The 26,413-nt window shown below is 35.7% G+C and overlaps 3 protein-coding genes across 4 annotated transcripts; all 3 read right to left on the bottom strand.

The window, feature by feature from the left end:
* Positions 1-1,861: 1,861 nt before the first annotated feature.
* klhl40b (kelch-like family member 40b) lies at positions 1,862-6,604 on the bottom strand. The gene is made up of 6 exons (XM_084102376.1): positions 5,333-6,604; positions 4,766-4,926; positions 4,544-4,651; positions 4,009-4,194; positions 3,712-3,861; positions 1,862-3,408 (listed from the first exon to the last, which is right to left on the bottom strand). Exons 1-6 carry the CDS (start codon positions 6,461-6,463, stop codon positions 3,273-3,275), a joined length of 1,872 nt encoding a protein of 623 aa, XP_083958502.1. The 5' UTR covers positions 6,464-6,604; the 3' UTR covers positions 1,862-3,272.
* A 1,749-nt stretch (positions 6,605-8,353) lies between these two features.
* On the bottom strand, positions 8,354-15,269 carry hhatlb (hedgehog acyltransferase like, b). 2 transcript variants are annotated; one of them, XM_084103022.1, is made up of 12 exons: positions 15,058-15,269; positions 13,879-13,999; positions 12,940-13,007; positions 12,745-12,858; positions 12,436-12,630; positions 11,236-11,445; positions 10,983-11,154; positions 10,750-10,894; positions 10,593-10,628; positions 9,959-10,160; positions 9,599-9,740; positions 8,354-9,507 (listed from the first exon to the last, which is right to left on the bottom strand). In XM_084103022.1, exons 2-12 carry the CDS (start codon positions 13,982-13,984, stop codon positions 9,281-9,283), a joined length of 1,617 nt encoding a protein of 538 aa, XP_083959148.1. In that variant the 5' UTR covers positions 13,985-13,999; positions 15,058-15,269; the 3' UTR covers positions 8,354-9,280. The 2 variants fall into 2 exon arrangements, with proteins under 2 accessions (XP_083959148.1, XP_083959147.1); XM_084103021.1 differs by having other exon boundaries at positions 11,236-11,441; positions 12,432-12,630; positions 15,058-15,187.
* Positions 15,270-16,847: 1,578 nt separating this feature from the next.
* Positions 16,848-25,636, bottom strand: gars1 (glycyl-tRNA synthetase 1). Its single transcript, XM_084102878.1, has 17 exons — positions 25,344-25,636; positions 24,807-24,908; positions 22,418-22,520; positions 22,149-22,290; positions 21,960-22,048; positions 21,270-21,346; positions 20,983-21,128; positions 20,738-20,887; positions 20,464-20,626; positions 20,219-20,383; positions 20,031-20,138; positions 19,758-19,903; positions 18,023-18,108; positions 17,837-17,946; positions 17,661-17,754; positions 17,383-17,573; positions 16,848-17,288 (listed from the first exon to the last, which is right to left on the bottom strand). The coding sequence occupies exons 1-17, from the start codon at positions 25,602-25,604 to the stop codon at positions 17,163-17,165; spliced, it is 2,259 nt and encodes a 752-aa protein (XP_083959004.1). The 5' UTR covers positions 25,605-25,636; the 3' UTR covers positions 16,848-17,162.
* Positions 25,637-26,413: the final 777 nt, after the last annotated feature.

Genomic DNA, 26,413 nt, shown 5'->3' with positions numbered 1-26,413 from the left:
AAAAAGTCTGAATTGCGAGTTTACTGTATCTCTCAATTCTGAGGGGGAAAAAGTCAGTTTATATCTCAGAATTGCTACTTTATCTCGCAGTTCAGAATTGTGAGATGAAAAAAAATCGCAAAAGCGAGTTATAAAGTGGGAATTGTGATAAACTTGCAATTGCGAGAAAAAAAGTCACATTTAATTTTTTTTATTCCGTGGTGGTTAACAAGCTTGCATAGTTAAAGGAACGGTTCACCCAAAAATGTATATTCTGTTATTGTTATGATTTTATCCCTTTACAAAAGGGGTTATTAATAGCAGAATGCTCAAGCTGCTACATGAGGGTGAGTAAATGATGACAGCAATTTAATTCAATCTAAACTATACCTTTAAGTTTGGAATGGAATTGTAGAAATTCTGGAATTAATAATAATAATAATAATAAACAGAGCATAACATGCTAGGTGTACACTGTAAAAATATGTATGATCAATAAGATCAATTATAAGAGGCACTATAACAAACTTGTCTTAAGTGTGTAATGGAATAGAGTTGCCATGATCATTGGGGAAGATAATGGTGATCTGAGCAGAGACCATGACCAGGGGGTCTTTTAAAAAGGACTTTTTTTATTTAGCAGAAATCTAAATGTTGTGCCAGGTGATTATTGTGATTATTGTTTAAGCCTTTTTATGGTTATGCCACGGATATGTTGTTGGTGTTCTTTACATGTTTTTCAGTGTCATACTGCACCTTATACCCAACTAACTTTATTACAGTGTCCTCAACCTTCGGGGTCTCAATACATTGAGGATGTTTATATTTTTAAAGTCCCTTTTAATATATTAAAATAAAATATTTCATCTCATGTTCCTTTAACGATATTATTGAAATATTAAAAACTTCCCCAGAAAGTTTTCTGATGCACATAGCACTTGCTTTATGTCTTATAACAAGGTGAATCCCTTTTTTTGTGTGCACTTTATTTGGATATTAATGTTATGGTACAAGGTTTTGGATAACATGTTTTGTTAAAAAGTTTAAAAGAAACTGCTGAAGGCTTTCTGTTCTGATCATATTTTCCCCCTTAATTTCTCTCTCTCTCTCTCTCTCTCTCTCTCTCTCTCTCTCTCTCTCTCAAACTAAAGTCTTATTATTTTACATGCAGTGAAATTGCACAGAAGTAAATCTCTAAATATTGCAGTACGAAAAGGCCATTGAAGAGCTAAATTTTGAATTGATTTTGTGCATCTGAAAGAAAATATTTCTCTTACAGGTTGTGATGTAGAATAAAAGGTGGAAGTCAAGTCTTTACTATTTTTTTATGTTCTGCATAATTTACTAGTGTGTATTATTCCTAGTTTGCTGCTTATTAAGAAAAACTTTGGATGCTTGTGGCCTTTTTTTTTTCTTTCTTTCTTTTTAAAGTATGTGTATTTAAGTGATTTTGGAAAGAGAGAAAGATTTATATTAAGAAGGATTTGTCTGTTATTTTAGTTTGTTCTGTTGTGTGCTATCCTTTGTAATAAATTATAAGTGATAGCAAGAGGCGATTTGCACTTCAGAATTTGAGTAGTTTTTCTTCTTTTTGTCTGTTTAATTTTCAAAGAAACCACTCACCATAGTTATATTGGAAAGACATTATAAAACCAAATTCAAGAAATATATTAACTTTTTTTCCTAAACTAGCACTCAACATGCAATACTTAAACATACCCATACTTTCAATGTATTAAAACAATCATGAGTGTGACTGTTCTATACGCTAGTATGTCTTAGTTAACTTTGTGTACATGCAGTTGGCAGTTGTGCTGGTTCTGTCAGCAGAATACTAAACAATACAAAGTCTAGCGGTGCTAATAAAATGAAGCTGTATTTTGTCATTTATTGTATTGGGTAGTATTTATTGTCTGTAACAAAATAAAATTATCATTTCAATAGTAAACTAAATGATACATCACACCAAGCATTTTTGTGTTTCGTTTTTTTGCTTTACTTTGAAAGGCAAATATTTCTCTCATACAGAACACAACAGAAATGTCACCTGAACAGTAATACAATAGAAAACAATAAAATTACCAATTAAACAACATGACACAAGAAGCACTGACCATAATAATAGTGTTCAGAAACAGCATTTCCACAGCCTTATTTTCAAAATATTTGTACTGGTTGCAACATAGGCTTACTGGAAAAACGTGCCCACATTTTTGCAAAACTCGAAAAACATAGGCTATATAAACACAATTGACTGCAGTTTCCACCTGAAATGAACACTAGTGGCAGTAAAACACCAAAAAATCATTCCCTTTTAAACAAATTATACTTACAGGTACATATTATCCATTAAAAAAATACTTATTATGGCTTTTCTTATGTAGTAAACTTGCTTGGTAGCTCACCTGGTACAGCATTGCACTTGTGGGGCCTCGTTTATAAAACGTGCATATACAGAGATTGAACTTGAGTGTGCGTAGGCTACGCCAAATTTCCACGTCTACGTTTAGCCTATATAAAAACTGGCTTTGACTCGGAAAAGAGAGTCTACTGTAGCCTACCATTTGGAAAGCAATTCTTACCGCTTACCATTCTCAAGTAAAGAATTTGTACTCTTGACAGGTGCTAAATATATTAATGACACGTTGTTGTTGTTGTTTTGTGCGTAGCCTACGTTGGTTCTCTGAGTCTGAATCACATGTAGGACTGTTTTCTACGCAATATTTCACGTGATGCAGAGCGCGTTTGGGTATAGCTATAATCCTAAGTGTCGTAAAACTTGAGTCAACAATAAAATAGCTCATAGACTTGTAGAATCAAGTTGAAATGGTATTGCTCAGCAAATGTTTTTTTTTTTCTTCCCCATTTTCAAACGCTTGCGGACATTTCATTTCGGAACTGCCGCCGAACAACCTACACACAAAAAACATCGCCAGATTCACGTTCATCTGTTTCAGATTTAGTAAAACTAAACGTGCTTTTATCGCCACTCACTGGACATTTCACTTTGAAAGTGAAAGTGACTTTCGCGAAATGTGCAAGAAGCGACATAATATAATTTTGCAGAAATGTCGCCAAAGGTAAGTTTTTCCAATAAGCCTGGGGTTGGATGGCTTTTCCTTTTTGTTCCAAATTTTAAATGATCTGTAAAGTGTATTTGAATGTTGAATATCAGATGATCACTTTAATGGAATCGATGTTCTATCCTTGTGGTTCGTGCTGGTTAGTCTTCCGTTTGTCCAAAAGCTGATTTTAAATCAGTTTATACCGTCTTTCCTTTATGGTACACTGACTCAATGAACAGCACTGGCGTAGTCTCTCATTTTTGTGAGTTGAAGACTGTTGAGACGAACTCCCAGAACTGTTGATCCAGATGCATACTGAATCTCCCTCAGTATGCCGTTCCATTTCCTCTCGCCCTCATCATACCTGAACAAACATGAACCTTTTTATTTGAACATATAAAAAAATACCTGTAGGGCCTATATTAGAGATGCACAGTACCATATTAAAGACTGGCTGATGTTGATTTATTGATATTGAATTTTTAATTGTGCATGCTCATTTCAAAGTTCACTTATAAAAATATTTGATTACTGTTTTTATTGTATTTTTGATCAAATTAATGCAACCTTCTTTCAAAAACAAAAAATCTCACTAACCCCAGATTTTTAAACTTAAATCAGCTCCCTTTACTTAAAGACTGATTGGTGAAGTGAACGAGCGACTCACCTCCAGATGTCATTCATCTCCTCCGGCATGAGATCATCGCTGTCCTCTTTGGGGAACATGGCAAAACCACCCACAGCATAGAGGACACCACCCACAGTGACCAGGCTAAGAGAACTACGGTCCTGGGGAAACTCCACAAACTCGGACCACCTGTAAGATAGAGAGGGCTGTGGTTAAATATTAAGTTTAATGCAAGCTAATTGATGAGTTTGTCCCACAAGTCAATACGTATCATAAAACTCAGATTATAATGCAGCAGGTTTTTAACATATTTATGCGGCCATGGGCCACGCTTACTTGTTGGTTTTGATGTCATAGACCTCAGCGCTGCCTGTAAGGCCAGTGTCCGTAACACCAGCTGCCACGTAGATCTTGTTTTTGTGGGTGGTGACCCCAAAAAGTGAGCGTGCAGTATTTAATGGAGCCAGATCCATCCACTGATGCTTTTTAGTGTCATACGCACACACTCTATTCAAACACTCTCTACAAAATGAGACAAAAATGTTAAGCAGCAAAAACTGTTTTCAACATAATAATAAGAAATGTTTCTTGAGCAGCAAATTAGCATATTAGAATGATTTCTGAAAGATCATGTGACACTAAAGGCTAGAGTAATGATGCTGAAAATTCAGCTTTTGACATCACATGAATAAGTTGTTTTAAATTGTAATAATATTTGACAATGTTAATGTGATCAAATACAGCCTTGGTAAATATAAGAGACACATTTAAAAAAAAAATTTAATGTAATTATTCCAAAAAATTTGACAGTAAGTGTATCATGTTAAATGCATATTTTAAAACAGAAGCCAGAAATAGCTTATCAACTTACTTGTTCTCTCCCTTTCCTCCGATTACATAGATCATTTCATTATGGGACACTACTCCATGGCCATATACTGAGTAGGGAAGAGGATCCGACTCGGCCCATTTAAGATACCTTTAAAAAAACAGGGATACTTGAAGTATCTGTTTGGAAGATGCATGATTCAATAAACACAAAAGACAAATGTACAGCTGATCTTCAAATAATGAACGTGGCATCAGTACTTACTGTCTGTCATAAACCATAACTGTTCCCAGAATGTGTTCTCCTTCTTTCATTTCTTTCCCTCCAATCACAAAGATGAAGTTATCAGCCTCACCCATCCCGAACAGGAAGCGGGGGGAGGGCATGGGAGGCATACCCATCCAGTCTGATGTTGCAGGGTCAAACTGTATAATATATCAATTATAAAATTAGAGTTTTGTGGCTTTTAGTACATGTTTGTTAGCTGTGAAGTCATTCTAAACGTTGACAAAATAAACTTAAAATTACAAATTAAACATTAAAAAAATAGTCTTTGTCCTACAGGAAAATTAATTTAAAAAATAATCATGACTTATCCCTACACTATACAGATTTTTTCCAAGTCAAAAAATCTCTCTAGAATGAGAATGTCACTCCCTCTAATCTCAATGTCTGTTACTAAATCAAGCGTAGGGTCAGTTCTGGCAGGTCACGTTAGTCAAGCTCTCATCAGCTGACTCTCACTCTCTGTAGAATGAATGATTCTGAGAAAAGAATGAATGAAAACTAGACTGCACTAAAGCAGTAATGGGAAGGAAACTAGTCTTTTACCTGCAAAAAGTATGAATAGATCTGTTCGTCTTTGCTTTGCTCATCAAAAAAGAGTCCACCTGCCACAAATATCTGGTTTTCCTTTGTGACCAGACTGCAGTGGTTTTTAGGGATTTGGGTTGAGAGTGCCGCCACATAACAATCATTTCCCGTTGGGTCATAAGCCACCGATGCAGTGTCATTGATCATGAAGATCAAGTCTCTCAGGAACATCCCGAACCGCAGATTGTCATTCAATATGCCTGGAAGCAGCTCCTCCTGCTCCTCTTCCTCCTCTTCATCTCCCTCCTTCTGTCCTTCCTCACCAGCACTCTTTTTGCTTTTGATCTTCTTGACTTCTGGAAGCTTCCCTGCATGGGCGTCTTTGACCAGTTGCAGTTTCTTCATGATCTCTGGGTTCGAGCTCAGCCATTCATGTTCCTCCACATTTTTGGTGAAGTAGTCCTGAGGAACCAGACGTAATCTGATGCAGTCCAGCAGACTCGGTAGGTCCTCCAGCCTCTTTTCTTGGTCATGTCCAACCCACTTGATCAAAGCCTCAAAAACATCTTGCTCCGTTTCTACGTTCAAAGTGTCAGATGCAATTATGGCCGCCAATTCGCTTGGAGTCAGTTGCAGGAATTCTTCATCCCGAGCAATGAACTGGAAGCGCTCGCAAGCGAAGTTCCTCCCAGATATGGCCAGACGAGGACAATCCAGCATCAGTCCTAGTCGAAAAATCGCCAAACAGTTGCTCAAACTCAATCGCTTTTGCAGGAACGAGACACATACAGTGAATATCGAGGGGATCTGAAGCATGTTGGCCAAAGCGAAGATGTCCTGCACGTTTTGCTCCGTCACGTGGATGTTCGAGGTGTAGAGGTACTTTAAGATCATCCCCATGACGCCAGGCTCCACATCCTCCAGTACGATCTCCTTCTGTTTACTCTCCTCCATACCTGACTTGAAGAAAGCTCTGAAGTACGAGCTGCAAGCAGCCAGGACCAAACGGTGGCATGGAAACTCTTTGTCTTTTATCTTCAACACGCAGTCAACCATCATATCGCTCTCCAGAAGATCGTATAGACCATCTTGCAGCAGGGTTTGCTGGTACATGCGTGGTTCCTCCATGGGATCTATAGGTACAGCCATATTGATCGCGTACTATCCCTAATGGTCACAATGAAGTTAATGGCTAGTCCAGCGCTCTCTGTTGCGCACTCCTGTTAGTGGTTGAGAAAGAAGAGGCAGGGTTGAAACAGTTCCGCTTTGCTGTCAGGAATTCAGGCTTCATCAGCTGTCCCAATGCTTCAACCAAACTCCAACTGGGGACTATTTATAGATCCTTCACAAAGATGTGGAATCCATACTTGTACATGTGAAACACAACCCCCTGTCCTGTGCAACAGCTGACACACTTCCCCATGGGAAAGACAGCAGTCAGAAGAAGCACTGGCCTTCTGGGTGAGATCACAGGCCACTAGATAGGACCTTTATGTGATCATGAATCACCCTCTTGATTTACATATTATTGATAATGGGGTATTTTATTACAATAATTATTGCTTAAAATACTTAACTTTCCATACATTTGGTATCAAATATCCCACCCTGGAAAATGGCCCAAAATTATAAATCGGTAAAAATTAATTTTAAGGCGGCATAGTTACACGTTACATGTACTTACTATAGTAATTACAGTAAATTATGCATAATTACAAGCAAATAACTAGTACTTATTTGTGTAAACAATGTCACCTTAAAATGAAGTGTAACCAAATAATCTTATATATTCCAAAGCCTTTTGTGCTAGTTGACCTCTAGAAGTTATTGTAAAAGTTGATATTTTTATAAATTGACTGAGCTGTTATCTGCATTTTCTATCATAACAAAAGTTAAAATCAATGTACAATCATTATATTATATTTAACCGTTTAATGCATGAATGTTTCACCAATCATTATTAAATATTCTGGTCTTTAGCGACCCAGATCTATATCTAACACGGATGGATCTCTGCCTGTCACGATAACATAAAACTCTCCTGATATTAGAGTAACAATTACAGATAAATAACATAAAGCTTTTTTTTTGTTTTTTTGTAAGGGTTCAGTTTGAGCAGATGTTTTATACCATCATCACTGTCCTCGTCAGAGCTCATTTCCCAGTACATTCTGCATCATTCGGCTCATTCATGATCTCAAACATATGCTCAAAACTATCATTTTCAAAATCAATATATTGATCGCTGACAGCTTCTTCACCAGATCCACCATCAAGTGACAGTGACACTAATATTTGATTGCGTTCAGTACTTGCTCTGCAGTAAATCTGAGTAATTTCAAGTTTTGCTGATGATTCTTCCTATTCTTTTGTTTTCTGCCTGCGGTAACATCACTTCATCATTGTGTATCAGACATTGCCACTTTGTGAAATTAAGGTGAACTGTACTTATTCAGTCATCAAAGATTCAATTATTGTTGTGCAGAAAAAAATATACTTACACTGTTACACACCTCGGGTCATTAGCGACCCTATACAATTTTTATGGGAAAACAGGCATTCTTTTATCTTTTTTTTTCTTTTGCTTGTAATATTGTTTATAATGAATTGATTGAGAAATACTAAAAAGGTTGATTTCTAACTTTAAAAAATTAATGAGGAGGAGGCTAGTGAATGACATCCCGGGTCACTAAAGACCTGAGGTATGCGTTTAAGTGTTAAAAAAGTAACACAAAAATATGAAGACAAAATATCTGGTTAATATCAACTGTTCCCCAAATTTTATTTATAAGGAGTCACTGATGAGAATATCAATAGTTCTCATGTGGTCTTTGGTTACCTTAACGGTTGAACAAATAGAGCTAATGCCAGTTAATATAAATATCCTAGAGTGAAAAGGGTTTCATGACATCAAAGATCTTGAATGTTCTCAACAGCATTCATGCTTTTGTGAAGAGTCACAGTTTAATTTAAGCAACCATGTCCTCTGTGATCTCTTTAGAAAAGAACTAGCAAGCTGACAAAGAGACATACACAAGGTCATTATTGAAGATTATTTTAATATATATTACAACTTCATAAACTAATCTTGGTGATCTTCAGTCCATTATTTTAATTTGAAGGGTTAGTTCACCCAAAAATAAAAATTCTGTCATCAATCCATGTGACTCCAGTGGTTTAACCTCATTTTTATGAAGTGACGCAAATTCTTTGTTTGCACCAAAAAAACACAATTTACCCCTTTTTTACAAAGTAACTTGTACGTCAACACAGCACACATGCGCCGTGGTGCTCTCGTGAATGCGCATTGGAGATTAATTTTTTGTAAATAAAGTGGCAAATTATGTTATTTTGCGCAAAGCACTTACGTAGCTTTATGAAATTGAGGTAAAACCACTGGATTCACATGGATTACTTTTATGATGTCTTTACCACACTACCTTTCTGGGGCTTGAAAGTGGTAGTTGCATAGGCTATCAATGGAGGGACAGAAAGCTCTCAGAGTTCATTAATAAGTGTTACGAAGATGAATAAAAGTCTTACAGGTTTGGAACGACATGAGGGTGAGTAATTTATGATAGAATTTTCATTTTTGGGTGAACTAATCCTTTAAGCACATATTTTCAACCTCAGGCAGTAACTTCTTGTATGAACACTAGGTGTTTGTATTTCATTTAAATTAAAACTTGGTTATAAAATTAGTAGTAATAAAATCCATCCTCTATGTTTTTAACTACAAAGCACTTATTTGAAAATCCTATTACATATGTAAAACTGTGACTAATTTAAAGAGTCTGTAATGTTGAGAAATTCTGTAAAAATGTAAATAGTGGTTTTGATTGCAGCATCTTACCTTACAGTCCTGTTATTAAACATTCTTTCTCTCTATTTCTAGACTATGGTTGACACTATATGTTTAAGAAAACCATTCAGGTTTTTAAAAAATGTAACCATCATGTGTGATCTCTACTCTGCCTTTTGCTTGTTTGGGTCCACAGGCTGGGTGGCAACAGTGTCCATCTGGGTGGTGCTGGGGTCTGTGGAAGTGGGTGCAGGAACAGGGGCTGGAGGGGGGATTGGGATTGGGATTGGGTCTGGATCGTCAATCAAAGCCTGTCTTCTTTCCTTTTCCTTGATCAGCTGAATCAAGCAGTAGGTAACGAACATCACAGTGATGGTGGTGAAGGGGAAACCTGACCAAAAAACATACAGTTTGATAAACATAAAATCTTTTGGTTTTTAAAAATGCATTTAAATTGCTCAAGTACCACCTCAGTACTTTACCTTTAAGTAACAATCTACTTGCAACCAGTTTGGCAAATTCAAGACTGTTCAGGGCCAGGACATTGTAAAGGACAATTGTCCAGAAGTTGAAGGTATTAAACACCGCCCTGATCCTGCGTGACATAGAATCTGATATCGCCATCTGTTGGTGGAAGGAAACATTTGTAAATTTGTTTATATTACCAGTAATTTAACATTTAACCACCAGATGGAGCACTATAGGACCTTTTTAGAACCAAACCTTTAACATTTAACCACTAGAGGGAGCCCTGACGCACTAGAACTATCATTAGCACTTTGAATTGAGTACCTGACTACAACATCCAGCAAATTATTACTGGTCATATTACTTTAACTTACCTCAATTGAAATAAAAGGTTCCATGGAGAAGAGTTTTCCGGTCCACAATTCAAAATTAAGGCCAAAGCAGTTTAAGAAAGACCAGATGAAAACCACCCAGCTTGGTCCCAGCCAGAGGGCTGTGATGCCAAACGTGCACAGAGAGGCTATCAGCTCATCCAAAATGTTCTCATGTTTTCCGCCTAGATAGTTATAAACATACCTGTGGAGATGACAGCATTCTTTGTTAAAATACTGATGCTTGAAAGCATTGTGTTGCTTAAAGTGATAGTTCACCCAAAAATAAACATTCTTTCATCATTTACTCAACCTCAAGTTGTTCCAAACCTGTATAAGTTTCTTTCTTCTGTTGAACACAAAAGAAGATCTTTTAAAGAATGTTGGTAATCAAACATTTGACGGTATTCCGTAGTCATTGACTTCCATAGGAGAAAAAATACTATGGAAGTTAATGGCTACAGCCAACTGTCTGGTTACTGACATTCTTTAAGATATCTTCTTTTGTGTCCAACAGAAGAAAGAAATTCATACAGGTTTGGAACAACTTGAGGGCAAGTAAATGATGAAAGAATTTTAATTTTTGGGTGAACTTTCCCATTTAAAAGTCTGATAGATGTAACAATGTCAATCATACTTGCATAGAAATTCGTTTATTCCTCGATCAAAGTGTCTGTAAAAAAATGGAATGTTTTTCATTTTTAGAATAATGAATATAGTTTTGTTTTACTGACTATATCAAAATCAATTTATGACAAATTAAAAAAGACAACAAATTAAAATGGCTCACTCACGCCTCAGAGAAAACATAAAGCAATGTAATGCATTTCGGGGGTTTGGGAGGGTCCAGGTGATCCAGTCTTGATACTGTGTTTATCACTCCAAACATCACTGCCGCTTTCACCCAATCATACACCAGATTTAAGTAGGCCAATCCAACTGAATAGTGGAAGAAAAGAAAGGCTATGGTGGTCTTTTGGACATTGATAAACTTGAGCAAAATGAATACTAACACACACATGCTTACCGAGGGCCCAGTCAGAGATGCGTTTAAGGAGCTTCATGTCACTAGGAATGGTCAGAATGTACATGAAGTGAAAGAGGACTGCCACTATCATAATAACCCCCAGGTGTAGCAGGGCCTGGATGGAAATGTTCCACATCTCCCCGTCCTTTCTTGTCAGGTCAGGGTTATTGGCCTGGTGGGGTGTCAAAGGGCAACGCTATTCATTTGGAAAATAATCAAACCATCATTTCATTCGGTAAATTTAGTTGCAGACCTGAATGTAGAACTTGTCGAATGTCATGATGGGTCCGAAGTAAAAGAAGGGGAGGTAAAAGTTGTACTTGAGAAGCTCCAGGATGCTGTAGTTTCCATCTTTTCTCTCACAGTTCTCAAGAGCAAAACTCATACAGCGCATGATGGTGAAACCACAGCCGCCGTAGAACAGAAGAGGACGGAGATCAAAATTGCCAGTCACAAAACCTGCCTGAAAGATGAGCCATCTCAAATGAACACAATCATAATCACAAATAATAAGAATGATATGTATTGTTCATTGTAATTTATTTGTTTCTTTTATTTTAATAATGAATAATAAGAATGATTATTTTTATTAAAATAAAAAACAATGATTATCATTATTGTTATCATCATCATTTATAAACATTTAGATTTCATTTCTTTTCATTTTAATAATAAAAATAATAGTAATAATAAGTGTACACTAATAATTAATTATAATAATGGTATTTCTTGTTTATTATATTCTCTTATTTTTTAAATAAAATGTATAACTTTATAAACATTTAGATTTTTTTATTTTTAATAATAATAACAATATACAATAGTAATAAGTAATGACAATATGGTAATTATTGTTTATTTAATTAAATGTTCTTATTTTTTAAATAAAATACATAATTTAAAAGTGTATAACATTTATAAAAAATATTTTACTACTACTACTACTAATAATAATAATAATATACAAAAGTAATAATAATTAATGATAATAATGTTATTTATTGTTTATTTTATTTGCTTATTTTTCTTAATAAAATATATCATTAAATATTTATAGCATTTATAAACATTTAGATTGAATTTCTTTTCATTTTGATATTAGTACTAAACAATAGAAATAATAATTAGTGAAGATAATTATATTTATTATTTTATTTTGTTTATTTTTTAAAATAACATTTATAATTAAATTTATTAAATGTATAAACATTTAGATTTAATTTATTTTATTAATAATAATATTATTCAATATTAATAATAATTAATTATTATAATAATATTTCTTGTTTATTTTAAAATTACATTATGTATAACATAAACATTTAGATTTAATTTCTTTCCATTTAATTTTTTTTTTATAATAATACCAAATGGTGATGACCATTATATATTATAGCTTATAGCACTATTTACATTTTTATATTTTATATTTTTACAGTTGTCAGTGACATGCCTGCCAGGAAATGAAGGGCTCCATTTTGAAAGTAGCCAATGTAGTGAGTCCAGCAACGAAGCAGAGCCACCTGAGCTTGACCAGAGAGATGCTATAGAGCAGCACACAGTGGGACAGGATGAGCATGACGTAAGCCCAGCCCATACTGCAGAAAACTGCCAGCATACCGTACACCATGAACACCAGAGATCTGTACTGTGGGATGGGGAAAAATGAGAGAATGAGCCTCTCAGGTGGGCCGTATGAAGTGATAAATTTAGTCAATAGTGTCACATGTAACACAGATGTGTCTGGACTTTCAAGAGCCACCTGCGGAGCCAGCAAGGAGCAGATCTTGGCAAAGATCACATGACCTGAGAGTGCAAAGATGATATGCACTCTGAACGTGGAGAACCACATCATCCACTCGACGTCAGCTGTATCCTGCAGAGCGACACTGATAAATCAGTCCACATTCACAATATTATTTAGATCCAGTATGAAATTATACATACAAAATCTCACCATTTTTCTGCCAGAGTAGTACCATCCTGGCTGAACACTGGTCTTGAAGGTTTTTTTGTTGGCATTTGCTGAATAAAGAATCATAAAGTCATGTAATGCCCTGATTAATAGATGTAAATGCATGGATGCAAAAAATTGCTTATCCATTGATATTATTACTAGCGCTGTCAAATCGATTAATTGTGATTAATCGCATCAAACAAAAGTTTGTGTTTGTGTGTATATATATATATATATATATATATATATATATATTAAATTTTGTAGTTTCTGGCATAAACCCACAATAATACCTTTCATGTAATCCTGCAAAAACATGGATTTATAGATGTGTATATTATATGAATGCAAAAAACTGCATATTCAATGATGTTATTACTGTATATTGAATACAAATGCAAATTTTGTCATAAACCCACAATAGTATCTTTCTCTTTCTCTTCTCTCTCTCTGTTCAGTCTCTTGGTATATTAATACTGACATATGATCCCTGCGGCGTACTTTGCATAGCTTTCTGAGGCATGCGAATAGCTGTGCTGTCTTTTTCCTCGTACAGTAAACTGTAGTGCTATTTCTTTGCTCTACTGTAAACCCGTTGCCTTAAAGTGATTAAGTAAATCAACTTTGATTTAATTAAGTTAAATGTGCAAGTAATTGAAAAAATTAAGTTAAGTGAACTTGACAATTCCACATAACTTTTTTCCCCCAAATTATGCATGAAATTGATTTACTTAATAATTTTAAGGCAACTGGTTTCCTCACTTTTTTAAGTTAAGTCATCTGATCACTTTTTACAGTGTGTATGTACATTTATGAGTGAGAAAAGGAGCTCAGGTGGATGTTACAGTAAAATGGCAAAAAGCCTCACAGAAACCACTCCAGAAACTTTATTCTTACAGTGACATCGTTTTAGGGTCCCATATGTTCATGTATACTTACAGCTGGACACGTCAAATATCCATCTGGCAGCCCAGAACATTGCCATACACAGCACCACATTATACAAGTAAAGCTCGTACCTCGGAAGAGCTGCTTTGACCCCCATTGTACACAGGACAACCTAAGAGAGTTTGGAAAGGTGCAGTTTGAATGAAGAATCAAATCTGGTGTCGGATTTGGCCATTAAAATGTTTCCCAACCAAGACAGCCAATGAGTGCTTAAGATCCTACTAAAAATATATCTTGGTAATTGGTAATCTACTATGGGATGAAAGAAATATTGCGGTGTTACTGTAGCTCAACTTTTAGAACATGACGTTAGCAATAGCAAGGTCATAGGTTCGCTTCCCAGGGAGCACATGAATTGATAAACTGTATGCTGTGAATGTTTGTAAATGGATAAAAGTCTGTTAAACTGCATAAATATAAATTGCATCAGTCCACTTTAGACATTCTACTAACTATAAGCAACTTTGCAACTACTATACATCAACTAACTCTCATTAATTAGCAACTAACTCTCATTAGAGTACTAGTAGGCTGTTGGTTTAGGATTAAGGTTAGGGTTAGTTGACATATGCATGCAAAGTCACTTATAGTCAGTAGAATGTCTGTTGTGGGAGCATCAAAAAGTGTTGCAGATATTAAGCAGACAGTCTACTAATACTCTAATGACTGCTAGTTGACATGTAGTTGCAAAGTTACTTATAGTTAGTACAATGTCGTAAGTGTACTATCGAAGTGTTACTGAATTATATATTAATCTCTGAACACTTTCTTTCAAGAATAAATGAATAAAACCAAAAAGAATTTGATATTTCTGGGCAGGGCAGAAGTTTCCAATGATTTGAATTGTGTGAGCAGGAAGCATCTACACTATGTGAGCACATGCTATTTTTAGCTAGACTATTTTCTGCTCTCATTGTACTGACTGAAGCATCACTTATACATTTCAAGCCAAATGCTTTCTTTTCTAACCAGGAGATTATTCTTTTGTCTGTTTATCTTCTAATCATTTAAAGGTATGAACTCAAATAACAAGGTCTGCTTTGTTGTGATGTTTGTTATTGTGAGATTTCACCTGAAGTAAATTAGCAGATTATTTCTTGGTTAAATGTTAGTGGGTCATGCACTGCATGTAGGTGCCGAGCAGATTTTAGAAACACCTATTGTACTAACCTTGAGCACAGCAATGCCACCGAAAGGGCCTTTGAAATACTGAAAAATCCACTTGAACTTAAAATAATCACAAAAATGTATAGAAAAGATCAGTAAAATAATAGTCTAATGCATCCTCTCTGTTTCTACAAGGTGTCAGTTGGGCGCACAAACTGCCTGTTGGGCAGTTGCGGACAGTTAAAGGTGAACAGGAGAGGTATTTATATTCATCTGAAGCTGCCCATAGGGGGCGGACCCATTGTGCCATGTTGTATCAATAGAAACAGGCTTGGACCGCCATTGCTTGCATACTGAATGCCCTACATAAGAAATAGAAGATGGGTTAGAAAAAGTATGTAACATAAATATATACGCACAATTATAAAAGGAAACACTATAGGCTATGGAACATTTATATAAATATACAATAAATATATGAAACTTTACCTGAGAAGCATGGGTGTGGAATATCAAGTTTTGCTTTTGTTAAGACTGAAATCACTGGTTTCCCATAGGTCAGGGGTCAACTAGAGAAGGCATGTTAGGTAATGGTAGTCCATCCTAAAGTAAACTCTGATAAGACACAGTAGATGATATAAGCTACTGTATATAAAGGAAGGTATTGGACAAATCTTTTACACTGCCTACCACTTGTGCATGAGCCTACATTAGTCCACAGAATCCACCTATCAGCACATTATTAAAGAGCTATTTGCTCATACAGAGCATTGTTACAGTCCCTTAATATAACTGAAATGTATTTTAGGCTATTAGTTGTTTAGCAGCCTTTAAGAAATGCCAGGAGCCCTGGCATACATTCACACACTTCCACACCTGTTTCTGTCAGGGTCAAGGCTGTTTTTGGATGATCATATTTGGTTGACAATTTGGGCTGGGGCACCTATCTATCTTCAAACCTAAACACCATTCCATTCAAAAATAAAACATGATAATCTTAGCTCATCTTAAATCTTAGTTACCTAGTTCTAAATTAAGCCATTATCTATGCACTGAAAAAAGAAAAAGTAAAAAAAAAGTTGTTGCCTTAAATTTTTAAGTACAATCAGCTTGTATATTTAAATAATTTCAACTTAAATTGCATTAAACTTTTTTAAAAAAAAGTGTGGAATCTTAGATAACTTAAAAAAAGGGAAAATTGCTTAACTTATAATAAAAATATATAAAATTTAAGTAAAACATAATGTAAAAACATGTTGTCATAACTTATTGATCATATAATTTTTTACAGTGTATCACATTAAAAACACCTGAAATACCAGATTTAGCCATAATGAGTTGATTTAGTAAGTCCTGGCAGTTCGGCAGTTTAGTTTAAGCAGAACAATGTAATATGTTAACATATCTAACATCCACATCACCAAGCTTCGTCCTGAGAAACATTAAAAACTAGTGGTTTTCAACCCAGGGCCCACTAGGGAGCCTCAAGATGAATAAAAAGTACTTAATTTAATACTTTTTTTTAAAGTTTATTAAAATAGTCTAAATTACAAAAGAAAAAAAAAACAAGATCAAGAATGGTTTTATATTACAATAAAGTAACAAAATGAATTGCAGTTAGTTAAATATCAATACTTCCAGTTTCCGTTTCAAAAAATAATTTTAAATACAAGCCTATAATAGCATGTATCAGGGAGCCTTGTGTTGGACAATGAGGAGACTCTGAGTCAAAAAGATTTTAGCCATACAAAATCAACTATCTAGGAGCTGTTATGCCCCCACGTGGCCAACGAATTCAGTGCATCTTTCACTTAATACACACTTGATCAAACAAAAATTGACCAAACACACTCTTATAGGTCCAGAAAGTGCTGGTTTGATTTATTTGACCATATACAAGATTCATGTCTTCATTTATCAACCCATAAACAGGAATGGTGAAATCCTTTTACTAATACAGTAACCTAGTTACGGTCATCCTTAGGTCCTTACAGAGTTTCCTTGATTTTTAAAGGAGTACTTGAGTGGTTCCAATTGTGTGGAACATCTGGTGCACATTGATTGGTTGTACATTATAATTGCCATAACTTTAATCCTATGAATGCAGATGTAAAAATGTCTGTGACTGCCTCCAGTGAAAAGGCAGATGAGTTGGACAAATAGAAAGCCTACTCCTCCACCGTTTCCTTTTTGCTGGTCTCCTGGCCTTCAAAGATCGGGTACTTGCTTTCCACCTCTGCCCATGTGATGGCACCATTGGCCAGGTCACGAATAATTTCGGGCAACTCGGTAACCTGTAAAAGAAACAGGTTGTACATGTCAGCAAAATAGTCAACACAAACACTCACTCAAATGAAATGAAGACACAATTATGATCAACTGCTTTACCTCAGCCCTGATCTGCCTCATGGAGTCACGGTCCCTCAAAGTGGCTGTGTGGGGCGTCTTATTAACAGTGTCAAAATCGATGGTGATACCGAATGCAACACCGATCTCGTCGGTTCTGGCATAGCGCCTACCAATAGATCCTGAGGAATCATCCACCTTGTGGGAGACACCATTCCTGGTCAGGGCTTCAGCTGTAGAGCGAAGCGAAGTTATTACAAATATTATTTCGATATCGATAATGTTTTTTTATAAATAAAGTAAGAGATGTTATTACTCACATAATTCTCGAACAAACGGCACAAATTCCTGATTTTGGCTCAATGGAAGGACGGAGCATTTGTATGGTGCAACAGTTGCAGGAAAGCTGAAATACTGAACAGAGAAAGCCGCAACATTCATTAATAAAGCAAGACAAACATATTAATAACAGAATATTACAGCATAATGTGTTTACCGTTCTCTGTTCGTCACCCTCTCTGATACGGAATGTGTGCTCAAAGATGGAGTACATGATTCTTCCGATGCCGAAGGAGGGTTCGATCACGTTAGGAACAACCTCCTCAACTGTGGATAAATGAAAGTTTATGTATTTTACATATTCTTGTTATGCAGACATAAAAGGTTAGTTTCTGCCTCTTACCATGCAGGGTCTTCTGGAACCTCTTGACATTAACCATGTCCTTGGTGAGTTTGAAAGTCTTGCCCTCAGTCTCAATGGTGAACTCGCTGCAGTGACAGAGGAAACCAATCAATGAACAGAATCATATTAGTGGGCACTATAGGTTTAAAAAACTGACAAAACTTGATGAGCAAAGTTTTGCCTATTGAAAAAGGAAGCTGGGATGGGACATATCAAAGGGCTTGTATGCCCGTTTTTTAAATAGTCAATAAGAATTTGACTGCATTTAATTCAAAATAGTACCAATATCAAATAAAAATATCCCTTATATTTTAATATTGGACAGGCGAAAACTGTTAACATAATAATTGCAAAAAGTATGTACATTGACTTTAGGACTAAGACAAATAAAAGCCAATTATTTATTGATTTATTATTTATTTATTATTATAAACTTATGCATTACCATTAAACAAGTTGGGGAACAGTTAGATTTAAGGAATTAATACTTTTCTTCGGCAAGGATGCATTAAATTGATCAAAAGTGACAGAAATCTTTTATAACATTGTAAATTTCTTTATTTCAAATAAATGCTGTTTTTTAATTACTTTCTATTCATGAAAGAATCCTAAAACATTTATCATGGTTTCCACAAAAATATTAAGCAGCACAACTGTTTTCAACTGTGATAAAAAGAAAAGTTTCTTTAGCACCAAATCAGCATATTGAACAATTTCTGAATAATCATGTAACACTGAAGACTGGAGTAATGATGCTGTAAAAACATGTTTGCTATTAGAAATAAATTACATTTAAAAAAAATATTCAATTAGAAAAAAAAGTTGTAAATATATTTCACAATTTTACAACTTTTACTGTCATTTTGATTAAAAAAACACACAAAAAAACTGCCTTTATATAGTGAATCTTCATATTCGAGGGTCATTGACATTAAACATTTTGGTAACACTTTATTTTAAAGGAACACGCCGACTTTTTGGGACTTTAGCTTATTCACCGTATCCCCCAGAGTTAGATAAGTCCATACATACCCTTTTCATCTCCGTGCGTGCCGTAACTCTGTCTGACGCACCCATCCCTAGCCTAGCTTAGCACAAAGACTGGAGGTAAACGGCTCCAGCTAGCATACTGCTCCCAATAAGTGACAAAAATAACGGCAACATTTTACTATTTACATGTTGTGATTTGTATAGTCACAGCGTGTACAAATAACAAGGTCACATGAGAAACAGCCATCTTCTAACCGTATACATACTGGGAACTAGCCTATATTCTCAGAAGCCGAAGCACTGCTACTTGGGCGGGTATTCTCGTCGCTTTATAAACTTAAGATTGAGCCACTGGACTACTTTGATGATGTCTGTATTACCTTTTCTGGACATGGACAGTATACCGTACATACATTTTCAATGGAGGGACAGAAAGCTCTCGGACTAAATCTAAAATATCTTAAACTGTGTTCCGTAGATGAACGGAGGTCTTACACGCTTGGAACGACATGAGGGTGAGTCATTAATGACATAATTTTCATTTTTGGGTGAACTAACCCTTTAAGGGGCAATAATATTATAATAAGATCCCCTTCCTTGCAGAGAAAGGCTCATCTAAACAAAGTTACTGGGTTGTCACTTTTCACGTTTTCTGGGTTGGTAGATGCACCCCCGATTACAGCACTTAAACACGGAAAAAGTCAGATTTTCATGAAATGTCCCCTTTAATATCGATGATGCTCACCCATTCTCGTTGAGAAGTTTCTCCTGCTCTGTGATATAGCATTCATCACAGATGGCCAGGTACTCCATGGCAAACTTGGCATCCTTCTTATATGCTTTGCCGATAGCTCCTTTGTTTGGCTCGAACTGGACAACATTTACAACTTTGTGTGAAGCAGTTAAGGAAGGTGACTGAAGACAAACAGAACTAACATTCTGTGCTGAGACATTCAAATCCCAATCAAATGCTTTGACAATTGTAATTAGTAATGTAATGCAGGAAGTTGAAGGATATGGGTTCCTTCAAGGGTTTCTCAGCAACCAGAGGGACTTTGGTGGCCCGTGCGTGGCACAGAAGATCGTAACAGGAGCGATCAGCACACCCCACAATCTCAATCCACCCCTGAAAAACAGCACGTGCAAACACACAAATAAACACCAATTCTATTGCACAGAAGGTCCTCGAGCAAACACTGAACGTACATAGGAGGTTTTGGTCTCAGCGTCCCAGCAGTCACAGGCATAGTGGGCCATCTCATTGTCCATATGCTGACGGAAACGAAGCTTGTCTTTTGCCACACCCACTTTGACCAGATAAAGGTAGATCCTTCCAATGAAGTAGCCCAAGACGGAGTTGTTGATGATCCCCTATACAGAGTACAAATGTTTGTTAGAACAACCGAACTGTTAATTATAATCAGTGCATCATAAATGAGATCTTGACTAACCTGCTCCACTGCATCACCCAGCCTCATTATCTGGGCAGATTGCCCACTAGTCTGAGCTTTGGAGGAGTAAAGCATGATCTGCAGATCAGCAACATTTGAGAACTTGGAATGAACCTTCTCAGTCGGGTCTACAAAGTGCTCAATCTCAGCCATCGTAAACTCTCTATGGAGAGAAATATCACTTCAGTACATTTGAAATCCCAATGGAAACACTTCTGCGTGACAGCAAAACAACCAAAGCGACTTATGTTCAAAAGGAAATCATAATCAGCACCTGACGCGAATCAAGCCAGAGCGAGGAGAGATCTCATTCCTGAAGGAGTTTCCGATCTGGGCGGCGGCGAATGGCAGCTTCCCCTGGTTGAACTCCAAAAGACGTTTGAAGTTGAGGAAGATTCCCTGAGCGGTTTCTGGCCTTAAATAGCTAAGGAAATAATGTAGCCCCAAGAGTAATGAATCAGTCTTCATACTTTGGGTATTTTAAAATTATAGCATGTAGTCTAGTGGTGCCCAACATACCCTTGCATGTTGCCCCCAGGCCCAATGGAGGTCTGGAACATCAGGTTGAATGAGATGGGAGGTGTGAGGTCATTTCCTGTAATGGGAGACTTGACATTGTATTGCACAAACAAATCTGCCAACTCCTGCTGAGTGTAGTTATCCATCTGAAAAAAATAATAATAATAAACAGAACTAATCAATAAATCAAATAAACAAATGATTACACCCCAAAAAATTCTTGCGGATTCTGTGTGGACATCCCTATTCATGAACGATTATTAAAACATTGCTCAAGTGAGACATACCTGAGTGATGACACTCTCCATCTCAGTTTTCTTATCTGCCGTACATTTTTTGTCACTCATTAATTTCTGTAGATGAGCTAAAAAGCAAAAGACAAGACATGCATTATTATTATTAGTAGTAGAATTTATTTATTTGTTTAATTTCACCACAGGACATATTACTGCCACTATTACTGTATATTCCCAATATTAAAATTAAATATTAAAATAAAAACCTAAACAGCTTTCACATTTTTGACATTTTGAAATAGAAATTTCCTATTGAAACCATTTAAAGTTAATTGGTTAAATCACCCTGAAACATTATACTTGCTAATAACTTACAGGTAGGGGCATTTTCATTATAGAGCTTTTTATTTAAAAAAAAAAAAAAGTGCAAGAAGAGTCATCAATATTTTCTAAAAATCCATAAAGTTAACTTTGGCAACTTTAAGGAGTCCAGATTTAGGTGGCACAGTTTGTCAGAGTATAAACCACTAATTCATTTCAGTCGGTTGGTGGTCTAGTCGGACTGGTTCCCTGATAAAGCCTTTGTGATTCTTACAGATCCTATTGTTTTCTTTTACCCCTGAACATCTACAGCATCCATGGAGGAGTCAGAACAGTGGACAACAGAGCTGACCTGAGCCTGATTGTCTCATTGAGCTCAACACAGACGAACGGTTGTTAATATAAGAAACAATGACAAACCTTTAAGGAGGTGGTCGGCACGGAAACACTCTCCGTTCTTGACATCCTTGACCATGTAGTCGGCAAATTTATCCACATGTCCGGATGTCCTGAAACACGACAAAAGCACTGAATAAGAGTTCCAGAGATGATGCCATGGCAATAGATTGAATGAACAGATTAAAGGTGAATAGAAAGCTGAATGCTCACTTGAGGACGGGTTCTGGTGTAAGCATGGTGCAGTCGATCTCCAGAATCTGCTCCTCCTGGATGAAGTGTTGCCTCCAGACCTGGAGAATATTGTTCTTCAGAGCACATCCGACTGGCCCAAAGTCATACAGCCCACTCACACCTGTCTCACACACAAAAACAAACTATTAGTTGACGATAACAAGCCAATCTTAGTTATTTTTTACTAGTAATAAAGTTATTAAAATACTTATATATGGAGGAATATTGTAAACACTGAAAATACTCACCGCCATAGATAGCAAATGCCTGATCGTAAAAGAAACGTCTTTTTAGAGTGTCTTCCATCTTGGTTCGATCCACAATGTCATCTTTGGGCTGTAAGGCAAGCTCCTGTAAAATGGAAAAAAAGAGACAAATGGACTTATGTAAATAATTTTGATAAGACATACAAAACTAAATGAACTCAAAGCAACTTATTCAAGCTAACAATCTTCTGATTATTAAAGATGAAGTGTGTAATGTGTTATTAAACAGAACTGCAAAAATAATGGTGGTTTTCAAACAGGTTTCCAGAACACTTTACCCACCCGCCATTGGTCGGTCATACAGACAGTCCCGCCCCTAAACTCACACTATTGGTTGAACCAGTACAGCTAGCTGCTTTCAGACAGATGAGTGCAACAGTCTAGCCTGGGTGCGCCCTCCTACGCACTTCCGCTCAATTTAATTTTCCTTCAGCACAAATAAAATGTACGAGAGTCTGGTAGAACCAGGCTAGCAACAGTCAGGTTCCAAAGGTAAAAATCCCATTATGGTCTCCTATACCATAATGGTCTCTTTTTTTACTATAACTTACAGTATAAACCCTTAAAGAAAACTATTGCGAGCTACGAGGTTGTTAATCGATAAATATATGCTTTTGTTGAAGCCATGTGTTCACATAAATCAGGGATGGGCAACTTCGGTCCTGGAGGGCCACTGTCCTACAGAGTTTAGCTTCAACCCTAATCAAACACACCTGAACAAGCTAATCAAGGTCCTCGGGATTACTTGAAAATTACAGGCAGGTGATTTTTTCAGGGTTGGAGCTAAACTCTGTAAGACAGTGGCCCTTCAGGACCGAAGTTGCCCATCCCTGACATAAATGGTCGCATTTAACAGCAAAAGTCTTGGTGAAAAACCCACAATTCTGCTAAGAAATCTTCACCAATCAGAGAATCAAAACAAGCACACTGCACCAAAAGAACTCTCAAGTGCCTGCCCACTCCCATAAAGCACTGCAAATGAAGTAATCAAATATATATATATATATATATATATATATATATATATATATATATATATATATATATATATATATATATATTAGTACCAATCAAAAACATTATTTTTTTATGTTTAGAAACATTAGCCCTACTTTAAAAAAAATATATATTTTCTTCAAAAATACAGAAAAAAAACAGTAATATTGTGAAATATTATAACTATTTAAAATAATGGTTTTCTATTTTAATATTCTTTCAAATATAATTTATTTCTGTGATGCAAAGCTGAATTTTCAGCATCATTACTCCAGTCTTCAGTGTCACATGTCACAATATAAATATTTTCTAACAATATAAATCTTTACTATCACTTCTTATCAATTTAACACAAAAGTGAATAAAAGTATCAATTTCTTTAAAAAAAAATATATAAAAAAAACTTTTGGACTGTAGTGTGTATTATTACAAAAGATTTCTATTTTTACTAAATCCTGTTCTATTTTAACTTTTTATTTATAAAAGATGAAGTATCCCAGGTTATAAAAAAAAAAATTAAGCAGCACAACTGTTTCCAACATTGATAATAAATCTGCATATTACAATGATTTCTGAATGATCATGTGACACTGAAGACTGGAGTAATGATGCTGAAAATTCAGCTTTGCCATCACAGGAATGAATTACATTTTAAAGTATATTAAAATAGAAAACCATTATTTTAAATTGTAATAATATTTCACAATATTACTTTTTTATTACTGTTAGACTGTTATTTTATTACTGTTTTTTGATCAAATAAATGCAGGCTTGATGAGCATAAGAGACTTCTTTCAACAAAAAAAATAGTAATGTTTCCAAATTTTTGACCGGTCCCATATGTATGCATATATGTAAGTATACAGTGTATATATATATATATATATATATACAGTACATAAATATAAAACAAAGATAAATAATATCAGAACTTTTGCACCTGTTGTAAAAATTACAACATATGCAATGCCACTGAAAAACCAAACTGACATTTCAGAAAAAAAAAAGAAAAAAAAGAAAAAAAAATGTATTTCATGTATCGACACACAAACAACCACACACACACACACACACACATACACATACATACTGTACCTCGTAGCTGGTTGGTTTGTCGCTCTTTAACGAACATAAAAACAACTCTTTACTTTTACTTTTTTATTTTAAAAATCCCTAATGAGAAACATTTATAGAAAAACCCCTCCTGGAACCAAGATCGCTGAAGAAGTGTTCACGAACTGTTGCACTCTACAGTCTATGCGTATTGAACTGGGATAAAAGAAAAGGTATTGAACCTAACAACTAAACACTTCATATTTTACGGCATCCCCACGTTACTTAAAGGAAACATGAAAGACAGAATAACATTTCTCACCTTGGCCTCAAGGGTTCTCTTGCGAGCTTTCAGTTCTGCAACGGCCTTATTGACATCAACGTCAGGAGCATTTTCTGCCTTCAACTTACGCACAAGATCACCCTATGAGATAAAATAAACAATTTAGTTTATTACTATGATTACATATTAGAATACATATGTATCCATCAACATTTTCCTAGAAATATGGTGAGTTTCGTTTTAACTGTCTGTGTTTTTCCCTCCCACCCTCAGTCTCCATTGGTCTCTGAATGTCAGAATTGCTCATCTCAAACGTGGCACTGACAGACTGAATCATCCAACAGTACAAACCCGAAATAAAACCACCAAACTGTAATACACTTCCTGAAATATCACTTTTGCAAAAAAGCATTATGTAGTTTTCCATAATAAGCCATTTTAACTGTTTTGAATAACTTAAAAGGGCCGCATTACATTCCTAAATGATGTTTCCACCTCGAATAAAACGCAAATACGTATTTAATGCAAAGCATGACAATGTGATATAGTGTAATGCTTGTTATTGCGTGTCATTACCTGCTCCTTCACTGCCAGCCTCAAGGGAGCCAGAACCTCTTCAATACTGCCATCCATATTCTGTCCTCCCGTCATGTCCAGCCACGCGCTTCTCTTCTTCTTCTTCTCACACAAACAGCCCGACAGCGAGAGTGCTCTGATCGGAGGGGAAGCACACAGGCGTATGGGACTGGATCGGACCCTCGGAACAGCGCGGACGGTGGCGATCTGTGTACCGGTCCTGAGGAGGAGTGCTGATGTTGCGCTACGCAGAGACAGCATGGACCGAGAGGAGGAGCAACTACACCGCGGAACTGAATGATGAAATCCTCAAAAATGAGTAAGTGACGGCAGGGATTCAGTTCGACACTTTCGCCATTTCTTTTTGTAATATTGGATCAAGTTTAATTGAAAAATGGCAGATTCGCCACAATCTCTCCGTCTTCGAAAATAAATCGAAATTAAAAAAAGTGAAAAGTAATAATAAAAGAACGAGCTAAACAATAAATTAAATCCTGCTTTAAATAAATACATTTTTACTAAAACATGAAAAATTATAATTAATAATAAATCATTTTAAATAGTAGGCTATTTTATTGACTTCTTGAACGCAACACCTTGTGGAAAAAAGAAGAAAAAAAAACAATATACAGATCAATAAAACATACATTACAACGAAGATAACAATTAAAAAACACACAATAAAGCTACACAATATAAGTTCAAATCAAGAATATAATTATTCCTCCTTTTTTAAAACTAGAATAATTCACACAATATCATGACTTAAGAAATAAAGTCAGCTCTTGACAGTTGACTCACTTATGTAATTGTGCGTTACTATTATTAGTGCTATCATTCTCTACAATACACGGTCTTTTTATTTCAAAGAAGACACGGTGACCTTTTTCTTATTGCAATTCATTCATTGCAGGGTAGCAGTTATCTAATTCCAGTCCAAAATAATCCCAGGAATATTCCAGATACTGTAACAATTTTATTTTTCTGATGTCCTAACATTAATTTCGTTGGTGTCATTGATTTTTGTTTTCAATATTTACTATTGAGATCGATAGATGAATGGACCATTG

The sequence above is a fragment of the Abramis brama genome (assembly GCF_963993115.1).
Source record: "Abramis brama genome assembly, chromosome: 24".
In the NCBI taxonomy this organism is placed as follows: Eukaryota; Metazoa; Chordata; class Actinopteri; order Cypriniformes; family Leuciscidae; genus Abramis; species Abramis brama.
This window is presented reverse-complemented; position numbering and strand designations above follow the sequence as displayed.

Bases quoted from the DNA above. Each gene is read 5' to 3' on its own strand.
- gars1 (XM_084102878.1), bottom strand. From the start codon at position 25,604: ATGCTGTCTCTGCGTAGCGCAACATCAGCACTCCTCCTCAGGACCGGT. The intron at 24,909-25,343 runs GTAATGACACGC...TTTATCTCATAG, and splicing joins GGCTGGCAGTGAAGGAGCAG to GGTGATCTTGTGCGTAAGTT. The intron at 17,947-18,022 runs GTAAGAGGCAGA...ATTTATCCACAG, and splicing joins GTTCCAGAAGACCCTGCATG to TTGAGGAGGTTGTTCCTAAC.
- klhl40b (XM_084102376.1), bottom strand. From the start codon at position 6,463: ATGGCTGTACCTATAGATCCCATGGAGGAACCACGCATGTACCAGCAA. The intron at 4,927-5,332 runs GTAAAAGACTAG...TATATTATACAG, and splicing joins TCTATTCATACTTTTTGCAG to TTTGACCCTGCAACATCAGA. The intron at 3,409-3,711 runs GTGAGTCGCTCG...ATGTTTGTTCAG, and splicing joins GAGATGAATGACATCTGGAG to GTATGATGAGGGCGAGAGGA.
- hhatlb (XM_084103022.1), bottom strand. From the start codon at position 13,984: ATGGGGGTCAAAGCAGCTCTTCCGAGGTACGAGCTTTACTTGTATAAT. The intron at 12,859-12,939 runs GTGAGATTTTGT...GTCGCTCTGCAG, and splicing joins ACTACTCTGGCAGAAAAATG to GATACAGCTGACGTCGAGTG. The intron at 12,631-12,744 runs GTGGCTCTTGAA...CCCATCCCACAG, and splicing joins GCTCCTTGCTGGCTCCGCAG to TACAGATCTCTGGTGTTCAT.